The following is a 22,261-nucleotide window of genomic DNA, read 5'->3' as shown; positions in this document are numbered from 1 at the left end:
CTGCGGAATTTACCAGTTTAATTTAATAATTTTAATTAGATTATTCTGTACATTTATCTCTTTCTTAAGAGGCGAATGAGACCAATTGGCTCAAAGTCTCTATAAAAATAAAGAAAAAAATCTCGTTCTTGTTTCTTTAACTCGGAAATAGGAAAGAATAGTTTTAACAAATAACATTAAGTTGCAAGAATGATTGTCTATGTGGTACCAGAACAATAAATTATCGTAACAAATAAAAAAAATAAGCAAAAGATGTTTTATTCGTCAACTAGGAAGATATCATGTCCCAAGAGTCGTTTTGAAAATTAATCAATACTGCCGACATGTAAGAGATGCGATGACAACTGGTGCTCTACAGATGACTCAAAGATGAGTCAAACTCTCCTAGCTCTCGACTCTAAAAAAACATACACACACTAGCACACATACAAAAAGGCAATTGCATTTGGGGCGAAAATAACTTTCAACAAAACATGCACCACGCCGATCGTTTGGCGCTGACAAATTCGTGTATCGCGTATCGCGTGTAAGTTGCAGTTCAGCAACAGCAGAACGATCGCGAACAGTTTGGGGAGTGTGATTTCTTGTCATCACCCCACGTCTCCGGGACAAACTGTCAACCGTTAATCGAATGTGTCTTACGCGTTGTTTTTATGTGTGTGTGGATGGGACAAAACAGTAGCAGCGGGAACATTCCAAACGCCGGGACATTTCACCCGTCCGTCCAGTGAAGCGACGAAGGGCGCTGTTTGTTCCTGGGGTGTGACGTGAAATTGCTACCATCAACATTTATCGCTCTTCCTCTCTAGCTGTGTTCTCGCAGGGATGCTGAATTTTGTGTCGTGTCGTAGTCGGGTGTACAGCAGTGCAAGAACGAATAGACGTTCCCGCAGCTGATGGCGCCTTCACTTACCTGCCTCGCTCCAATGTCGGCGTGTCATCGAGCAATAAGACGAACAAACTCTCATGTCTCGCGTGTGTCTCATGTTTTGTGCGATCCCTAAGAGCTGTAGGGACATTCGAGGGGGAGGAAAGTTGCTGTGCTGTTGTGCTGCTCAGGGCAGGGGTGGGTTAGAACAGGTGCGTTTAAGCGCCGTGTAAGGTGATGTATGCTAGTGTGAAGCTGGGAGATTAGAACAAAAACTACACGGTACTGCGGGAATGTTGTGCGCTGAAAACAGTGGAAAATAACGCCTACGATACAATAAAGATTAAACACTCACACAGAGGTGTACAAAATAACCTAACGAGCAATAAAATAATCTCGTCGGTAACATCGTTCGTTGTTGTGCTGTTTATTTATTTGCCATTTGGTGATTGTATAGGGTAAACTACTTTCAGGATGGAATATTTTTGAATAGTTTTTTTTGGTTATGAAATAGTTGGTAAAAATACCAACTGTATTTCCATGGAAAAAGAAATTTAAATAATGCGAATTTTGGAATCACCGGCTAATAATTTTATTTTTAACGTTCTTTTTCGAATCCGCTCACATATTCGTTCCATTGTGCTAACAGATAAGACATGCCAAAAGTTAAAAAAAAACACACACACACACATACATAAATAACGAACATGGAAAACGTGTTGAAATATGAGCAAAGTTGCACCTTGCTGTAGCCCTTGGGGCGTAGCGGAACCGACGGACGGTTTCAATTTCAGTCCGTTTTAATTATGATTGACCGATTCATCTGAAAATGCTTTCCACAAATTACACGATACGTATAGGCAGTGTGAGTGTGTGTGCTGTGAGTGAATGAGCAAACATAGATCTCAGCCATTTGCAATTATACAGGATATCAGTGACGATTTTCCGAACTGCGATCGATCAACCAACCCTCCCACCGACTGGTAACGTCATGTCACGTGCGGCAAGGAAGAGCAATTCAGGGACAGCTTCACAACATTACGTGATTTCACGCCTAATGAGCAATCGGGCGTTTGGAGCAGCTTTCGAGCAGATGGGTGGAAATTAAAGCATCGGTAAAAACCACTTACCATCAACACTTTCACCCACACGTATGCCGTGTCAGGGCGGATGGGTTGTGGCGTGCAGCCTGTCAGCTTTACTGTATGCTCTTATGCCGGAACGCTACGCTACAGGCAGTGCGTAACAAATGGTTAAATGTCGACACAAAACTTTACATAGCTACAGTTTACACACACACACACACATACACCTCACAGAATGGTTCCTCTATGCCACGATCCTGTCGATGTGGATGAATGGGAAAAATTGAATAAATCATAGCCGCAGGAAAATTTATCGATAGCGCACCCAGAATGACCAGTGCACGTGCGGCAGCTTTGCCGCTGTTTGGACCTTTGGCCACGATCATCTCCCTTTCCTTTTTTTGGTGCCATTTGGCGCGAACGGGATTCACAATGCATCCCACCCATCGCGCCCCGTTTACTGTTTCCACCATATTGTAGCCGTAATTTATGCTGCCGTTTTGGTGGAAGCCAAACAGCCCATTCACTTATGGATCGAAGCGCCGCAGCGAAAATTGGTAAAACACTATTGATAACATAAATCCTTCGGCGCCAAAGTGTGTGTGTGCGTGCACTGGTGGTTCTGCGTTCCCGGCATAGGTATGGAAGCGGCGATGCCGGACTGGGGTGATGCGTCCAAAAGTGAGCCTGTCACTAGGGCTATGGCCGGTGCGGTTACCAATCGTTAGTGGTTTTGCGGATTTGTTCCGACCATGTATGGGTTTTTTTTCTCTGTCCGCTCACTCTCCATCCATTTATTTGCCTCTCGCTGGCTCGCTATTTGCGGGATATGTGTTGTGTGCATCGTTATCTTGTATGACATTCATCGGGTCGCATGGTGCGGGTTTGTAGCACTTCGTTTCACTACCATCATAGCTCAAGCGGGCATTTTATTAAATCCACATCGCAATAATGGCCTCACCGTACCATTAAAGCCAACACTGGTCTAACGAAGCGTTTACGGTGGGCGGGGATTGAAGGCAACCATACAAAAAAGCATACCTCAGTAACCGGCCGGCTTGTAAAGCATTGTGACCGCAGAATTAATTATGTTAAGCAACAGAAGTCCTACATTTCATAAATAACCACTATTATTGGAACCTTTTCATTACGAATCGAATGAGATTCATTTTTTAAATGTAAGGATGTTCCAGTGTTCCGCTGCTCCACAAATCTGAATCACAATGCAATTGTTTTCTAACATCAATTTAATTACAGCAGTTTGAACAATTGATAAATATTTGAAAAGAAGAAAAAATCGATTGAAATGTATACCATGGTGCATCATACTTCATTTCGCCTCATCTCTCCACATTAGCAAACTGTGGCTTTCTATGGCCTGTACGCTGTACACATATTTCCGATTAAAAGCCTAACCAACAGAACCCATTCTGACATTCATTCTGGACGGCAAATCTATCGAGCTGCATAATTGCATTCACCTACGCTCCGGCTGTACATGGTGGATGCACTTTGGCTGCGCTTCATCAGACGCATTGTTGCATTGTGGACGCCCGCAACCGTAAGGATTAAACGCTCCTATATTATTGCTAAGTGGAACGGATACGGGTGGGTTGCACACTGCCGTTGCGATACTCGTCGGTTAACTTCGCAGCAGGAAAGCTAAAAGCGCTGCAGGAAAACGGTTTAATTTTATCGTTGTTTCACGCCCCGAAACAAGCGAACCGAAATCGTCCGGCGAACGGGCGAAATTTGTACTAATGAAACAACCAAATACCGAACCTGCTCCAGTCCGTCCAATCCGTGCCTGCTCGGGCTGCTCCACAGCAGCCGTTTGGGAATGCTTCTATTTGCGTCCCATTTCCGTTCCAGTTCCGTCCGATGCACACGGAACGGACTTTAATGGCTTTTGTTCTCCGATTTGAATCGGTCAACCGTCGATCGGTGGCTTTACGGTTCATTGGATACGGTTGGTTAAAAAAGGTCCTTACGTGTTGCCTATTAGTGCCGTTTTGACTGGAAATGAAAGGGGAAAGTCGAAATAAACGAGCTCGAAATGGTCATTCGGCATTCTGCGCGTTGTTTGTTTTCACGGACGTGTTGCAGCGATGGCATAATTACTACGTGACGATTTTTTTCTTCAACATTTTTCCAGTGAGTGTGTTATCGTACGTGGTGGTTAAAGTTTCAAAAAATATTGTTCTTCATCTACATTTGTTGCAATTACCTTACAGAACCGAAATTGAAGACATCATTTTTAATATGAATTTAGAAAACAAAGTTTATCAATTTGAAGAATCAGTGTATTGCAATGTACTTAAATAAATTTCAAATTGTGGTTCAGGACGGGTTGTTAAGTTTCATGATATGACATTCAGCTTAATTAAAGTTATGACCGGGACGTCAATTAAATAACAAGTGATTCAATATCGAATCTACTCATACGACTCAATGTAAGAAATAATGAAATGCAGTTTGCAAAAAGCACAAACTAGAAAAACGCGCACATCGAAATGTACACATTGATACATTTGATGTATGAATGGGTCTCTTATTAGAGATCTACTTACTGAATAAGCGACAGTTAGTGAGTTGAGTCCTGAATGTAATCAGTAATTACGCCACGAAGAGTATAGATGGATCCTATAATAGTTTTTTGTGACATCCTTTTTTAAGATCCTTACTCACCATAACTCTGGTCGTATCATTTCAGCAACATCATTTCATTGATTACATTCATGGTATTTTTGTATCTGCAACCCATTCCCAAAGCGACATTCGCTTTTCGGCTCAGTGAGTGAGTGTGTTGAATAGTTAGTAAAACATGACAGTTATACAACAAGACAAAAAAAATCAATATAATTAATTTTTCATCAGCAAACCCTTAACTTTGAACATGAACTTTGCAATTCCTATATATGTGTGCTCACTGTTTGCAAAGGATGTACTCTCATGTATGGTCGTTCCTCGTGTAACGACTGTATCTTAGATGCGATCATTTCCCGATGACAGTACGGCAGTGAGCTTGTTTAGAGCGAAGCTTATCGCACACATGAACTTTTCCAACCCATCGAACGAAGCACCGGATGATGGGCGCGTTGAATTCAGTGGAAAAGTTTCCCAGCCCGTAGAACTGAGCCCTACGAATCAATGGTTGGATGGTAGATTCGTGTAGCGCTCCCACAACCAATCGGTTGCGCCGATGGTGATGCATAAATGATGTATCGATGCTGTCCGACGTAATTTATGCTCGCGATGGAACGGGAACACGAAAGCAAAAGGGACAGTGGACCTACCGGGCAAGCATGCCGACGAGACTCTGTCGCTGATGGTGATGATTGAAAGGTCCTTTGATGTTGTTACCATACGAGCAAGTGGGGAGGAAAAATCGTTCGATTGATGGTTTCTAATAAACATGGGAAAAGCAGAACCACACACAAACTCAGATGGTGGTTCAAAATGGATGGATCCTGAGCGGATGAAAGCAACTCTTGAGAAGAAATGGAATGAGCGTGATTTGTGGATTCTCATTATTAGTGGATGGGCGCAGACACGATGCGAACAGCATTCACTGATATAAGGCGTAGGGTGTCAGGTATCAGCTGCTAGATGGACTGATAAGTTTCAATGCTTTGTGCAGAGCGAACGCACCACGGGCCAACCAAAACACGATGTTGTCATTTCACTCGGAAGCGAAAAAAAAACACGCTGTATGTGTTGAAAAATAAAATCGAAGATATATATCGCTGCTCCGTTCCGAAATTACCAGTAGGTAGAAATCACAAACCGAAAAAGCAAACACACCCCCCAAAAAACCCACCTCCCGAAACCATTTATGTCCGCCGGTGATGGCGGAAGGAATCCAATTAAATTAAATACAATTTTTATTACCAGACCTCTCCACCGCCACGGACAAGGCAATATTTGTCAGCGGAATGGTCCGGCACCACACTGGGGCACAACAATCTCGTGTGAAATCGTTCCAAGCGGCAATTCCACTGTGTTTGTGTGCGAGATGTTATATCGTACGTGTTTGTACACTTTCTCCTTCTCTTTCTCTATCTCTCTCTCTCTCTCTCTCTCTATCTCTCTCTTTCATTTCCTCTCTTTGCTCTCTGTTTCTGCCCCCGAGAACAATCTCCGGCCCGTGATTATTGCCGGTGCCGAGTTTTGTTGTTTGTTTTGTTTTTGTTTCGAATTTTGATCTTTATTTTTATTTTGCAACAAGCACTTTATGTGTCTAGCATGCACCAAAAATCGTTCCGCATACAAACTGTCCAACACACCAGGCCCCCGGCTGGCTGGCTGGCTGAAAATAAGGAAAGCGATCCATGCGATGTTATGCCAGAGTGATCCTTTTCGGTTGGGCTTTTTTTTAGCGCCCTATTGTGGATGAGGGGAACAAAAAAAAATCTAGTCACCCGGTGGGTAACATAAGCCTTTTTGGGTCGAAATTTATCGCTTTCATCTTGTGTTGATGTGTGATTTGGAAAGATTTGACGATAGGCGCCACGTTTGGTTTCGCGTTTCGTTATGCTTATGTTGACCGCTTTGTGCGAAAGCTTTTATGGCATCATTGCATGCCAAACTGGAGGATAGAACTACTTTTTTGCATTACAAACAAAATTGATGGTTAGCAAGCCATGCATAAATACAAACATCAATCAAACTATAGTTAGTGGCACGTTTTGCTAAAGCATATTTACAATATCACTACCATTTTATGACATGCAAAGCTTGTTGTGCATCATTTCAAGTGAAACATTGTTCTGAAGTGTCGCTTTGTACAGTTTGTCAAGTCAATCATTCTTCTGGTCGTTCATAAGGTCCTGTAGATTGGCAATTGATCACCGTCCATTACTTACCCGTTTGCCACGCTTGCCTCGCGGTCCTTTCTCGCCTTGCGGTCCTGGCGGTCCTTCTGGTCCTGGGTCACCCTTTTCTCCCGGTGGACCTGGTGTAGGAAGAAGCAACAATTCCATCAGCAAACATGACTCACATCTTCACGCATTATGAAGAGCGCTCACTTACCAGGAGGTCCTGGCGGTCCTGGTGGACCTTCAATTATGCCGGCCGGGAACTGATCGCCCTTGAAGTGTGTCGTTAGCCCCCGATCACCCTTGTCGCCCCGATCGCCCTGCGGATGGAACGTTTTCATTACAAAACGATAGCGAATAGAAGTAACATGATCACTCATACCTTCGCACCCGGAAGTCCCGGCGTTCCCGGGTTACCGACCGGACCCTTCTCACCCGGCGGACCAGGATCGCCCTTCGGTCCTGGATCTCCCGGCGGTCCTTGACGTCCGTCCAGACCTATCGCACCCGTCGCACCCGGTGGACCGGGCGGTCCCGGCGGTCCCGGCTCTCCCGGTTCGCCCTGCAATCACGCATCACGAATCAAATTAGCAAACGCTTGGCTCACGGTTTGGCTTACACTCTCCATGCACGGCCAACGTGTCGGCACTCGAGCTCATAAGCCCTTTCCAGTGTTGGTGGGCTCTAGTGGCGTGAGAAGTGGCTTGCCCGGGTGCCACAAAACATCCTCTCCAGCAGCACGGAGCCACTCACGCGCTCGCGGGCGAACGGTTGGCAGTTTGGACACTGAGGTGGAGAGGCATCTTTCATCACACGAATGTCGTTGGCAGAGCAGCATCCGTGCCAAGGAGCTGCCACGGAAAGGAGCGCAACCAAAGGTACAATTTATTCGAGATGACAAAATGTCAACGCACACCGGACAAGAGTTGTAGTGGCAGCAACGGCGGCACGACCCTTCTGAGAAGAGCATCACCTGTCATTTGGTCCACTTAACTGGTAGGATAGCGTGTAGGACACGTGTGCTTCAACTAAACCCATTGCTTGATGCTCCGTTTGAATGTGGGTGTGTGTGTGTGTTTCTTTTTTTCATCTGTTGTGCTTCTTGTACCTTTGAGTTACGCTACCTTTTACCTGGTAGCCCTTTTGCACTGTTCTCAAATACACTTACACCCACCGACATTTCGTTGTCACTTGCCCGTTATCATTCATCTTTGTGTGGAAGTGATGCAAACCATCCATCTCAACCCGTCCAACCATTCATCTCAGAGGCACAGTAAGCTTGTGTGAGGGAGAGTAGTGTATGTGCGTCACCGAGATTGGGGCAAGGCCGGGCTGTCTCCTTCCACACACGCCCTTCAAGCACGAGGAGGACGAGCAGAGTCTCGAGTACCATTCAGGTTACGTGCCCACTTGAGCATGCAAGAACAACGCTAAACTATTACGATTGCAACTACTACTTTGTACTGTGGCGGGTAAGCTGCTACCATCGTTCTATCAAGCGACATGCAGGCATGCACGAGCGAGAATACTTTATTTTCAGTGCGGTAGAGAAAGTGGAATAACGAAGGAGCCGCTGCTGTTGCCGTTGCCCGGGAGGAAGGATAATGGCGTGCGATGGGTCTCCTGCACACCTGAACGCTTGCAAACAGCATGAATTGGATTAGAAAGTAGGGCCAAGTAGAGGTTCCGATGACGATGGAGCCCGTTTGTTAGAGTTGTACGCATACCAGAGTACCCGTAGCTTCGTGCCCGCCCGCACGCAACCATGGGCCAGAACGGATGAGGAAGGGTTGGTGAAAAATGAATGTCGTTTGTTAAGCGTCACCTAGCACGCGCGCTGACGCCGATTCCAGGTTTCATCTCGAGCAAGATAATTTATGAAATTAAAAAGACAAATAACCCCAAACACCTACCACAATGATGGGCAACGGTGATATGAGATTGAAAAGCAAATGAAGGATGAGATGTGTAGTTATGATATCCACCGTGACAAACCTTTTTTCCGTTATAAGCGAAACAGGTCTGCGAGAGGGTTGATGAGAACAAAATTCCATGACTGATGAAATCCGAGCTTTACAAAATGCCAACCAATACTAAACTAACACCAAAGATGCTCAGAATAAATAGTTTTGATGAAGCGGGGTATGGGACTCCTGATGGCAGATACTTGTCGCTAGCATGAGCAGATACAGCACAAGCACATTTTTTATCTCCTCCAACTTACCTTCAGCTGGATGATGTTGGCTGCGGAAACATTATGACCGGCCGCCTGAAGATCCTGATACAGACCAATGAGGGGACCAAGGGGTGCAAAGAGCGAGTGAAAGTGCGCAATGTCGGTCAGCAACATGAGGAAGAATCGTAGTAAAATGTGGAAGTAGAAACGAAAAACGCGGAACACAAAAGACCAAACAAGAGTGGGGTAAATAGTTTGCAGTCTGCTGAGACTATTGCACCCTCGTCTGCTCAATTTGACGTTAAATGCCGACCCACCCCGATGTGTAAGCTGGCCAATAAATGTCAACTAATTTTCCGATCTGATTTGCACAAGTTACACTCACCCGCTGGTTTTGCAACCCGTGTTATGAATGTCAAATTCAATTTTGCTAAACATTGCCAACGTTGTGGCGGAAAAACTCGAAATGGAAAAAGTCGGATGATTTTGCCCATCAGCCGAAGGTAAGTAAACAATTCTACCCGAAAAAGACAAACTTAACGTTGTTGTCGTGGCAAACAGTTTCCCAAAAACGCAGCTGGCACGGTCGGTAGAAAAACACAGCTTTTCTTCCCGACAAACACAACCGGTGATGGAATGTGCGACCGGACTGTGTGACCAGAGAACGCAAAATAAACCAGATGGAAAGGACATACACAGAAAGAGAGAGAGAATGGGTCCAATCGCTGTTGTACCGGGACGTAGCAAACAAGGACACAAACTACTCCTTGTGTGGCAGTGTGACAGTGTGGTTGGCCAGAGGCGAAAGAAAAACTTCATAAAATATTGCTTTTAATTAAAAACATACAATAAAACAACGGGCACTTGGCACGGAGGACGGACGGACATTGCGGGTACCTTGGGAAAATTGATGCAGCGTGTTGTTTTCCTTACCAGCCGGTAGTTCCGCTTCCACTGCTCTGGTCAAATTCTGTTACCGCCTGGTTATGGTATTGAAGCTTGAAAAGTTTGTGGACACAAACATGCATTATCGTCCCATTGAGCCATTTTCCTCACGTGTTTGTGTATGTGTGTTTCACTGCGACATTTCGATATCCGAAGTTGCTGTATCACAATTTATTGATCCACAAGCCCCGATGGGCCGTTAGTGGGCAATGATGTTCCGTGTGTGTGTTTTTCAGCTGGCGCGAAAACTGTTCCCAAAGCGGGTGTTTTTCAAGCGTTTATTTACACAAAGCTTGACCTCGATGGTGGTGAAGATGCACCTTCTTGAGTGGAAATTACGATCCGGGGAATCATCCGGATGGTAAGAGCGCACTAGCCAATAAGCTGAAGATGATGGCGTCCCGAGAGATGCGTCCAAAACATGCTTCTTGATATTAAATCCGTACTTTATGCACTCTTTAATGTGGCAAGCTTCATCCAGCAGCTCACAGGCGCACAGTGGACAAAGAGCCGGCAAGAAGTGCGGCTAAAATAGGACGTGCATTACTTTGAAGTTAAAACTTCAAGAAAGTAAAAAAAAAGATAACCAAGATACGAGCCTCGGTGTGTGCGAAAAGTGTATGTGCTGTGAAATTAAGTGCTTATTGCCTTATTGTACAATGTTCAGCGACTACCCCGGTAGATAATATTTCCATTTAGCGCTGTAACGTTTGATCCGTGCGCTGTGCGCTGCTGCCCACTGTGCTTCAAACATTGTTTACTTTTTGTACTCTTGGTAGTTGGTTGGTTAGCTTGGAGTTAAAGCGGAACAGGCTGCTCTTGCACTGCACCACCGGACAGGAGGATTTTAATAAAGGCAAGAAGCGCTACCACCGTCCCAGGCTGTGTAAGTATGCTTCAGTACAGATACGCTAGATAAAGCTTGCCCGGGGGAAGTTTACTTCTTTTTGGAAGGCTGCTCGCCGAAACCACAGGAAAGAAAAACAGGAACTCACACCAAGCAGGGAAGGGGGCACCCGGTGAGGGTGAAGGTGATGAAAAAGCCACAGGAAGGCAAGTCGTTAAAGCACTACCGCTACCACCGACCCTAAACAAAGTTCCAGCCGGAAAGCGCAGATCAACGATGATGCTTTGAATTTAAATTCGCTCTATTCTGCATCACTGCAAAACAGGGAACGAACATCCAGATAGCAAGCGCGCGAAACACAGACCACCGGACGCGGGTTTGTGATGGGGTGGAGAGTTCGATGGGTTGGGAATCGCCGCTTGCTAATCCGCTTTCCGAAACCCCGGGGGGGATGAGCATCGATGGACAACACGATCATCTAAAACGGGTGCGGACATTCAAACGAGGAGAAAAACGTGTAGCATGCAAATAAAAAGCAACACCCCCCAGGGCACTTACACACAAAAAGCTACAGTCCCCTCGTACAGCGGTGGACCTATTGATACGATAGATTAGTTACGGTGCGCTAGAAGAGAAGGTGCTCACGGAAGAGGACCCACCTTTTCGTGGATCCTATGTGTAAAGCAGGTGAAGCAAACTACAAATATTACAGCAAATACTACTACGACAGCTACTACTACTACTACTACTAGCTGCTGCTGGCAACTAGTTAACAGCCAGCGCAGCAACACGGAAGAAAGCAACAAAAGCAACGCATGAACCAAAGCAGTATACCTTCACGGCTACGATTTCCGCGTAGCCTAACGAGCCACCGCGCAGTGTCGTTACGGATCGCTTTAATCCCTGCACCGGTCGTCCCAGGTCGTTGTTGATGCGAGGCGGATTTTCGCATTTGGAGCGCGCGCGTGACCATACGCGTCGTTGGACCCGTGCCGATACGTTTCGAAGCGATTGTGTTAGAGCATGAAAGGTAGTGTAGAGGTAAGATTAACAGGGCAAATGAGCAGTGGGGAGGGGGAGGGGCTTCGGCTTGGAATGGAATAAAAACACGTTGCGTTATCCACCACCGTCGGGCTGCTGTGAGTTAAGTGGGTACGGCCTGCCAGAACAAGTGGAAGATTTACGAAAGACCGCTACCGTTGCCGTGGGAAACGATCTGCCACGCGGAAGGAAGGAAGTAATTTTCAATTTAATTTTACACAAATGAGTACACACACAGGCATGCTGCACTCATGGCACATTACCACCGTCACACCCTTTGTCCCAGCCGCCGCCGCGTTGGATTGATGGCTGCACTGTGGTCGTTCTTTCTCATTGCGCAAAAGGAATCCGAACCGCGTGGTTTGCGTCTCTGTTTGCGCGCGCTAGAGAGAGAGATAAAAAGTACGCATCGTACGATCACCACTGGTACACACAGATCGGTGTATGCGGATGTTTCTGTCCTCTTGTTATCACCACTAATAGGAATCGGGGTGGAACAGAGGCACAAACAAGGGAGCCCGCAGGGGAGGGAGGCCAGCTCGGTCCATTGAAACACACATTCCGACCAAATGTCGCCGGACGATATGAAATTTAATTTGTTCCGTTTTCGGACCATTTACCGACCATTGACTTGGCTCCGTGCTGTCCGTCCGATTTGTAACCTCTGGTCAATTTATTTGACCCGCTCTAATGGTCGCCAGGGAAAGGGCGGGATGGGGGCCTGCTTTTGTGAAGGATTTGCCGGGCCGAGCGCGTTACAGCACGAGCCATGGGCACCGGATCGCTGGAAAAGATCCACCCAGCACCCAGCCAGACGGACGATACTGGGCGAGTTTCCATCATACACAACATCTTGCCTTGGGTTGTGTTGTTAGGATGTTGAAAAATTAAATTACATTTTTCCTCCGTGCAAAGTGCAGGAAAGGCCGGGCGAAGAGTGGATCGAAGTTCGCTCGAAGCATTACTTCTACTGCTGCCAACCACAGGCCGCCAGGGTGGGTGTACGAATCGCTGTTGTGCCTTGTATCTGTTTAACGTACTTCGGCCGGGCGTGTCTGGCCCTGCGAGACGCTGGCTGTCGCGTGCAAAGTGTACATTCGCGAAGGACTTAATTAATAAATTGATTCAGTGTTTCCCGAACCGATCCTTATTTACTAGCGGGTGGTGAGGGTGGCGGTGGCACGGATTTCCACTTAAGATGACATTGATTCGCGATGGGTTGCCCGCGGAGAAATGCGGAAGCGTCCGGCTAGCGACAGTTGGGGTTGAATAGATAAACCCCACTAGCTGGCAGCCATTTTCCTTAACGGTGAGCGTTGGTCAAACAGCGTTCGGTGAAAGCGGTTTATCTTTCTATTGAATCATCGTTCATTGTGTTTTAGAGAACTGCTTGTTAAGAGTCGCCCGGTGGCGGCCAATAAAAACGCAACCAACCGATCGATTTGGCAGATTATGGGTCATTTTTGAGCAGCAAAATAATTCGTGTGGGTGTGGTTCAAATTATGGTAGAGTTGGCAAACGAGGAAGGCCGCCTCCTTGAGCTTACCGAACCCACAACCCTACTAAAACGCTTTGAAGTGTGCCATCGAAAGGGCAGGCAGGCTGGCTGGGTGGGTTCGGTTAATTAATTAATCATAATTACATCGTCATCTGCGTACACTTGTACGCAGTGATTGGGTGGCCGACAGCCATGAACCAAATCCGTTCATCCCATTGTTCAGTGTGCAATCATGGCTGCCCCCAAGAACAACGTCCAACGTGTCAGGGACGGGTGTACGCTGCCTGTACGCCAACGATGTTGTTTGCCGGAGACTATTATCGTTCGGTTATTATAACTCATCGGATCGTGCCCATTCTGCCGTCAAATGCGCAACCCGTCCGCTGCAACAGATACCGACTCGATTGCATCGCCCAAGACAGGTCAAGGGGCACACGGGGCAGAGAAGGCAGACGACAGTGGCGACTGTGCATGGAGACATTTCTCAAATTAACCCCAACTGCCTAACGGGGTGGACCAGTGTCGATGGGACGACGGCTTAATCTACTGCTTTTGCCAGGCAGGCAGATACAGTGTGCACCGCTGGGTATGTCTCCAGGGAAGCAGCAATCAAATAGACGATTTGTCAAATAGACTACATGAAAAGGAGTTGCATTATGTCAGAACCACACTGTAGGAACACACAGTTGACCGAGCCGCCGTGTACCTGAGGCGAAACCATTTTCCAACGCTACGCATTCCTTAGCTCGTTACGTTTCATTACGGGGGGACGTTGTGTTAGGCTGGGGCGATTCATGCATACCAAATGCACACCCTTCGCCAGTGGGGATGACGGTTCCAATGCGCAGCTCGCATGTCCCGGGATGGAAGACGGGGCAGTTGGGGATGGTGGGAAAAATTTAAATCAAATTATTATCAGTAACATCTCGACGTGATGGATGCTTCGTCCGGTTGTGTTTCTTACTAACCGAAGCCGGGGAAAACCAAGCCAGCAGATCAAAATACTGGACAAACACGCCGGATGGAGAGAACGCACGGATGGGTGGAGAAACCAAAAGGAGTGAAACTAGGCAAAAAGGAAGGGAGCTGAATTGAAAAGAAACAGAGAGGAAGGCAAAAAACTCCAATCCAGCATCCCAAAACGCTGGAATGAGCAATTGGTGCTTAGATAAATTACCTTCACCGTCTGGAACACGTCTATCGGAGGTGCGCCAACTTCACCTTTCGAGCCCTTGTCGCCCGGTCGACCCTTTGGTTGGTTTTTGTGCCGGTTTAGAAGTGTGATGAGGGGAGGGAGAGATAGAGAGAAGAGCGAAAAAAGAAAGGAAGGAAGGAAAACCAACATTTTAATTGAATCGTCCTGTTCCTGTTGTACCGTGCCGTGTGTGCCGTGTTGAGCGTGTGTCGTACCCGAGTCGCCCGACGTTGTTGCCCCCGTCCAGATTAGACAGAGCATAAATTGAGCGGAAAAATAACGAAATGCAAACAAATGAGTTTGCGGTGGGGGCTGACTGCTGGAGGGACGAACATCACACACACACAAACACACACGCGCGTTACACATGCAGACAAGATACTTACCGGTTCGCCTTTTGGTCCGTCCAAACCTATCGGACCCTGTACAGGACGGTTTCGTTGTTCCACGGTAGTAGTCCGGATGGAGTTGTTTGTTATAGGTGAGGCATGAAAAGAGAGAGAGAGAGAAAGAGAAAGGAAGAATGTAAGAGAACAATTCGATTAGCCGTGGTGTCATCTTCCCGTTAAGGATTATTCCCCGTTCCAGTTCCAGGCGTTAGTCTGGCTTATCGCAGAAAAGATACAGTACCGAGTAATAAATAATGAAACGAGATCATGCCCGGTGATAGTTGCAGTCAGTTCCGGGTAAGATTGCTTGTTCCTGAAACGTACTGAACGGTTTGATGGAATATGTAGATCCAGTGCGATGGAAAGCAGCCAATCTTCATGACCGTTTAGTCTTATCGGCAAGCTCACCGTGCAAAATAACAAACGACGATGGACTCTATTAGCTCGGAGAAAGTATATTTAAACATCCGCTCCGGTAAGGATCGTGCACGCTGCCGGAAAGACTTGAGAGGAAGCAATGGTAATGCAAATGGCCAGTGTCATATGCAGAAGAGGTGCGTGACAGAGCGATCGTATCGAACGATGGTAGCCATAATAAAGTCCATGCTAGCTTGGCGATGTGTGTGTGTGTGTGTGTGTGTGTGTTTGACTTCCTGAATGAACTAAATAATACACTAGCCGGGAGTCGTGCGCCATCATGTGACAGGTGCCAGACTATTTGTGCTACACAACGAGCGAAAGGGGAGGCCTTGTTCGATAAATCGTAAACCCCAATGGCCGCCCTATCATGAGGTGCAAATTGATGTTTCATTTATTCGATTCGACGGGAAGCCATGCAGCTTGGCAGACGTGAAACAGGCGGGCAGACGGATCTGGTTTGAATATAGAATTATTATAATGATAACCATAAAATGGAAATTTTGTGTCGTTTGCAACATTCCCGGCGAAAGCAGCAGCTTATCAGGCAGCATTTGTGTGCGTATGTGCGTGTGCGTGTACAGAAACACCTGTTTGTAGTTCGTGAAGGTACGGGACTATGACCGTCTAAATTCAAACCATAACACCCCACACAGCCTGTGTGCCTTATTTACGAGTTGCATAGAAAAAAAAAGAAAACATTGAACAGTGATCAATTTTTATGGGAAACCATTCGCCTCACCCAATAATGCTGATCCTTGATAGGGACTATTTTACGATAAACATCCACCGGTAACGATGGTACGATTCGATCTAGCGTTTTAGGCACGTGTTACACGAGAATGTTCGAAGCAACGGCTCCAAGCGTTAGAATTTACTGCCTTTGGCAGCCTATCGCGGGGCAAACTGATGCTGCCTACTACCGCGCAACAAACGGAGAGCGGACCGACACGAAACCAGCCCAATGTAAATATATCAACTAAATTTGGCAAGCAACATCGGCGGATGTGCCGGATGAGAATGTGCGTATCGTTTTATTATCGGTGGCTGGCATAGAATCCGGACGGTTTTTGATGGTAGCACAGAGCAAACACAGTAAACCATCATCACTCGAACGGTCCCCGGGATGGCTTGATTGAGCGAAGCGCACCGAGCTGACCCCCGCACCCTTCCTGCGAAAGTGGGAATCTTCGTTGTGGTTGTGCTCGGGATTGGGGAGGCAAAGGCAGTAGCCTCGTGCCCGCAGGGGCTTGAAAAGTATGTCGAAAAGGAACCTTATTTACCTTTACTCTAGCATCGCTTCGGCTTCGGCTAAATGAATTAACATGTGTTGAAATGTACCAGGCGAGCCTTGTTTATTCGTCGCGCAAAGGTGTGTGTGGGTGTAAGGCTGGGGTAAGGATGCGAGGTGAAATTGAAGCACAAAGTTGGTCGATCGATTCAGCTAGCTACCACAAACATGGTTTAAAGCCAGTGCCTCTCCCGGCTAAAGGGATACTCCTCGCTACCGTTCTACGTTGGCATATTGACGGAAGCATTAGATCAGCCATTGGAGTGCTTACGGTTTGTGTGCCTGTACGTGTGTGTATGCAGTGAAGCTCTAAAGTATCCGGTACTGACGAATTGTTGAGGGAATTCCTACCCCTATAGGATCCGTTCGATGGAGTTCGATTCGACCGAACACGGAGGAGCCCCAGTAACCCAGAATGTCGTCCCGCTGCTCGGTTTTCGGTTGATTTGGGTGAAGTTTATCGGTAAAGTTACCTTCATCAATGAGCATCCCTGGTATGCCTGGCGGGGATGGTTCGTGGGGGGTGGAAAAGCTACGGTGTATGTTTTTTGTACGTTCGCCCTCACTCCCGGCATTGAGTGTAGATAAATGTTATTCAAATATCTCCATCTAATTTATATTAATTTAATTCAATTTGCTGCCTTCCCCTGTCTGCTGCTTGACTCGTTGTTTTCGGATGAAGCTAAGAACATTCCGATGGTTTTCGGACGAACTTTTCGTTTCCTTGAACACAATCAAGCTCTTGAAGGTGACAGATGAATGGAAATTTACGGAGGAAAGTTTGGAAAGAAAAGTATAAATTGTTTTGTTTTTATAAAGTTTTTTATAAAGTTCATTTCGGTTGTTTTTTGCTTTCAATAATATGGATGGAAGTGAAGCCTCAACCCTATACACCACTAAACTTCACATAAATTTGAGAAAAACCTTTAGCAGCATAATATTTTGTCTAATCAAAGGAAGACAACCTGCATAAGATACTCGCCATCACAACTCAAACATCACGGGCGAGATCGAAGAGTATGAATTAAAAATTGATAAAAGTTTGTTCTTTTTATCTCAGAAAGACTTTTTGCAACCGTCTAAGCACTGTACCCGAGGGCAACAACTGTTATGGATTCTTGTCACAGTCAGCCTGCATCGGTGCATAGCAGCTATTGGTAGTACGGCGCCGCTTCTGATACTGTAGCTGCTGCTACTGTTACTTATGGCGATGATAGTCATCTACCGTCATAGAAAAACTAGGACGCTAAAGTATCCTCCGAGTTAATAGCTTATTGAAAAGTTTTCTCTTTGATAGCGTTTCCACTTCACCTTGACGATGAACGGGGCAGAACTCTGCTCCGACAGGTATTCATCCGCCTCATCCTGGCAAGTGGCGTGCTGCTATCGTGCAAAAATGCCTTTTTTCAAGTATGCCCCACTCGTCCGTGCACCATTGCAAACCACCTAAAGGCTTCTCAGGGCGCTGTGTGTGGTCCACCGTTGCGCTGTGGAAGGTTCCCCAAAACTATCGTTTCCATTTTAGTGCACGACCGTACCTCGGTAGTGTTTGTTCTGCTGGACCAATAGTTGCACTGTGAGAAAGCAATTTGCCCTCAGCACATGCATTTGACCTTTCGGAATGTGCTGAGCAATTTCGGTAGCTCACACAAGAAACACCTCCCGTTGACCACCGGTGTCATAGTTTTACACCAACCGGGGTAATTATGAAATGATATACTTCTTCAGGAGTTGCTTCAAGCTGTTTTAGGGAGAGCGTCCTTTGCATGCCAAACCTTAGGTCGCACTACTGTGCTGTACAGCTCAAAACAAAAACCATCCAGGCGTTCTGTTTTTGTTGGCGTTGTTCCGGAATAACACATAAATTTAGCTCCGGGCAGTGTCGTTCCACCCATATCCCTGGTTCCTGAGCCGACGTTTACCGAGTACAAACGGCTAAAGGTAATGGCAGCTTCGTTGGCATACGGTTTTGCTAATTCCTGCTGTTCTTTGTCCACGTGCTATGTGTTTGAGGGATGTTTTCTCCATTTCTGTTTGTCGGACTGCTCATCTTCCGCGGCTGTTATTGCTGTGTATCCGCTGGGCGTACCGCCGCCATTGCGCCAGGACTGTTAATCCACAATTTTATGTCCCTTGGTTTCCGCCCGGTACGAGCCCGGTGGCGGTTTATTATGAAGAACCGCTTTTGCACCCCGTCCAGTGTACAACATCCCCAGGGGCGTTTGTGCTTGGTGGTGAAATTAAAACTCAACACTCCGACGGACGAACAAAGCGGGCTACTTCATCGCTGCTACCTGCCACGCGGACCCAGAAAAGTCATAGATCCACGGAATATGGTGCAAGAATTTTGCACTTAATGCAGACAAACGGTATGTACATATTTCGCACATTTAGCTCATTCGTACCATCCGTTTCGTTGGTGTTTTTCTGTCCCATGTTTTCCTATCTGTTTCCTCATTTCTTAAATGTGGTCTCGGTCTCGTCTGGGTAAGGCGGTGGTTTGAGTAGCAGAACGTTCCACGTTCCGGATGCAGACATGTTGCAACGTAAAAAAACCCTCCACTTTAGCCCTGGAGGCATCGTTTGTGGATGGCAAACGTATACTTTGTGTGCAAAAAGTAAACTCCTTCCGCAACGAGTCGAGGTTCGTGTGCGTGTGTCAGTATGGCATGTTTTTTTGGGCGAGCATACTTGTAATACGAACATAGAGCATGGACACGAGCGACTAGAAGCTAGGGCAAGGATCAAGAATAAATGCATGTAAATGCTGCAGACAGCACACATTTCTCAGCGGAGGGGACCGTCCGCACACAAACACACTCACCGATCGGGCGGGATGCTTGTTTTCATTGTTGAAATTAAATTGTTGCATACGGTTCGCATAACCTAATTTGCTGCCAGCAGCAAATACTCTCGTTGGGCGACAAATCCCTGTGTCTGGCACATTCCCTTGCACATTTTGCGCCCAACGGGTGAGAATAATTTATCAGCAATTAGGTACAACGTCGGAAGCAGCACTTGTAACACGGTCATGCATGTGTGATGCAACGCCAAACGGAACGTAAGAGCAAGAGAGACTTCCCATAAGGATGAAACCCTTCTTTTTGAAGGATTACAACATGAGCTGGGTCGGGCGAGATCATCTTCCGGATCGCGACACGTTACGGTTTGTACCGGGAGACAAAGTTGTTTGTGTAAAAGTCGCGACTGCAACTCGTCACGGCTTCGGGGATGGAGCCGTGGGGCGAACCCGTTGCAGAGCATCCGCCCGGAAAGGAGAAATGCTTTCGGATGGGAAGCTGTCAAGAGTGATCCTTTCCTTCGTCCGCGCCGTGCTAGACTGACTGGCTCCCTGAGACTGTTAGGAGTGTACTCGAGGAATAAAGTTTCCGACACCGAAGGATGCTTGAGCTGCTGCAACCCAGCAAAGCAAAAAACAGCATACACACACATAGACTTTCCCACGGCTTCACGGCTAATGGGCGTCCGAAGACACGGGCCCACATTTATGCAATCTGACTTTTCATGCTTGCGAGAATGCCTATTTGTAGACCGGGCCTAACTCGTCAGGCCAATGCTTTTGCTGTTCAGGATACAAACACATGCACACCTCCAAGCTAGCAGTGTTGTTGGACCACTAGAGTGGCATCCAACGGGCCGCTTTTAAGCTTACCCACGAGCAGGTCAAGTGGTACCGTCCTGGAAGAAATAATACCACAGCTCCGCATGAAGGATGTCGGCTTTTAAGTGAGCGTGTATGGAGTGACTTGATCCATTCACGTCCTTTTGCGTTATCGGCACGCATGGGTGCACAAAAATGGCTCTTTGGTGGGGAAGTAGCTAAACAAAAAAAGCACTGGGTACAATACACACAACACTAAAAGGATTCATTCTCTTCAAGCACTTCCACTTCAAATGGCGAAGAAAGGAAATGGCACACACGGTTAGGAGCTTATTAGACCCCAGTGGGTACAAGGGAGGTGACTACGTTTGGGTCTTGCTTCGTTGCTCATAACATTTAATTGGGCTACTTATGATGGTCTCTAGCTTGACTAAAGAAAAATAAGCACACGTTTAAAGCGTGTTTAAATGCATCACTTTATGTGCGGATCAATAGTTAAATGGCCGAATGATTGTGTGCTATTTGGTTAGTACTATCAATGATTGTAATAGTTGCACTGGTGAGCAGTACCCACAAAATTGTCAATAAAGTTGTCGATTGAGCCTGTAATAGTACCTATCGATAACTGATCATAATACAGAGTGACTATACAACACACAACTACACACTACACAACAAAATAAGAAAGCTCCATTTAAATAACTAATAGGGTGTACTAATCAAGTATTCATATCAGAAGGTAAAATACTACCTACTCGTAACAAGGCTAAAGCAACTACTTGACATTCTTTTCCCTTGCCATAATGACTTACAAAGCACCTCTTGAACAGAGTTGACTTGAGCATTTATCTTGATATTTAGCTAAATGTTACGAATACAAAGTCAAGAGTTTCATCTGAAAATGACTATAAAGCTTCACTACTTGCCAACTGGGTTAAAAATTTCCATTCATAAAGTTTTATTTTAAACATTATTGGTGGAATTGAAGTTGGAAAATTGATGGAATAAAAATTTAAATACATTTAATGACAATATGAATCGCCAACATCAACTTCAAAAAGTGTTTTTTGATAGCTTCCATCAACAATTGCACAAGTTGTATACCATCGTTAGGTGCAACATTAAATTCAACAATGCCAAACAAACGTGTCCATTCTAGAAATCATGTACCAATGTTTAGAGTCGTGTAATTTGGTTAAAACAACTTGTGATAAGGATATAAGCAGCAAGTGGGGGAAGGGCTGTTGGAGCCAATAAAACCTATTATTCTATGTTGGAAAGTTTTTTCCCCCTTTGTCCCCGAACGATACCATCCGTTGCGTTCCAGGGTTCACCATAATTACACGAGCGAAGCCCTCAAGAGAAATGGCTCCCGTGGAAGCACAAACACGTAGACACCCAGTGAAAGAGTTTCCAGTTCTATTTCCCCCAGGCAAACATTTCCTGCAACGTACTAACGTTTGCTTAGCTGATGTATGATTCTTCTTGTTTCCTTCGTAGCCTCCCTTCTCGGACACATTTCCCGACTGCCCTTGCCATGCAGCGGCGGATTTGTCTGCCGGAGCACAGTCTGCTAGTGTCGTGTATTAATAATTTCTGTTTCAACTTTTCCATTGCAGGCTAGGGGCACCTGCACTGGGGGTAATGTTAAAGGATGCAGCGAGCCATTCGTAGAACAAATTTTGTTCGTCCTTCGGTGTCCTCCCATGACCCTAGAACTATTGTCTGCCGTAACATTTCTGTGCAGAAGGAGTGCATACCCTTGCCGTCGTTCCATCTATCACATGCAATCATGTAGCAAAAGGGACACTCTGACAGAACCCCAGTTTGTTTGAAAATAGCGAGCATTGGATAATGGAGAACAAACGATGCACCGGCCGTGGAAAAGCGATCCAATTGAAGTCGTACGCAAAAGTAAGTTTATGTACGTGTGTATTTCTACACTAAAGTCCGAGACAAAAAAGAACTGGCAAACCGCACAAAAATCTTACTATATGTGTCAATAAATTCCAACGCGACTCGGCGCACTATCAGAGTGTTTGTGCAGGAAACCAACCGGAAGCCCTGTCC

General features: G+C 46.2%; 1 protein-coding gene across 10 annotated transcripts in view; it reads right to left on the bottom strand.

Moving 5' to 3' along the window:
• The window catches only part of LOC4577472 (collagen alpha chain CG42342), an 84,409-nt gene that overhangs the window by 12,610 nt on the left and 49,538 nt on the right, over positions 1-22,261 (bottom strand). For 5 of the 10 annotated variants that reach the window (XM_061641286.1, XM_061641287.1, XM_313056.6 and 2 more), the window contains 6 exons: positions 14,859-14,894; positions 14,455-14,526; positions 11,573-11,641; positions 7,153-7,332; positions 6,985-7,090; positions 6,819-6,907 (listed from right to left, as the gene is read on the bottom strand). In XM_061641286.1, the coding sequence (XP_061497270.1) occupies positions 6,819-6,907; positions 6,985-7,090; positions 7,153-7,332; positions 11,573-11,641; positions 14,455-14,526; positions 14,859-14,894 (552 nt within the window). Of the gene's footprint in view, positions 1-6,818; positions 6,908-6,984; positions 7,091-7,152; positions 7,333-8,994; positions 9,049-11,572; positions 11,642-14,454; positions 14,527-14,858; positions 14,895-22,261 lie in introns of all 10 variants that reach the window. The other 5 variants (XM_061641288.1, XM_061641295.1, XM_061641294.1 and 2 more) reach the window with 2 other exon arrangements.

This window comes from Anopheles gambiae, chromosome 2 (assembly GCF_943734735.2).
Source record: "Anopheles gambiae chromosome 2, idAnoGambNW_F1_1, whole genome shotgun sequence".
Classification (NCBI taxonomy): domain Eukaryota; kingdom Metazoa; phylum Arthropoda; class Insecta; order Diptera; family Culicidae; genus Anopheles; species Anopheles gambiae.
The sequence above is the reverse complement of the archived record's forward strand: the minus strand, read 5'-3'. Positions and strand labels throughout refer to the sequence as shown.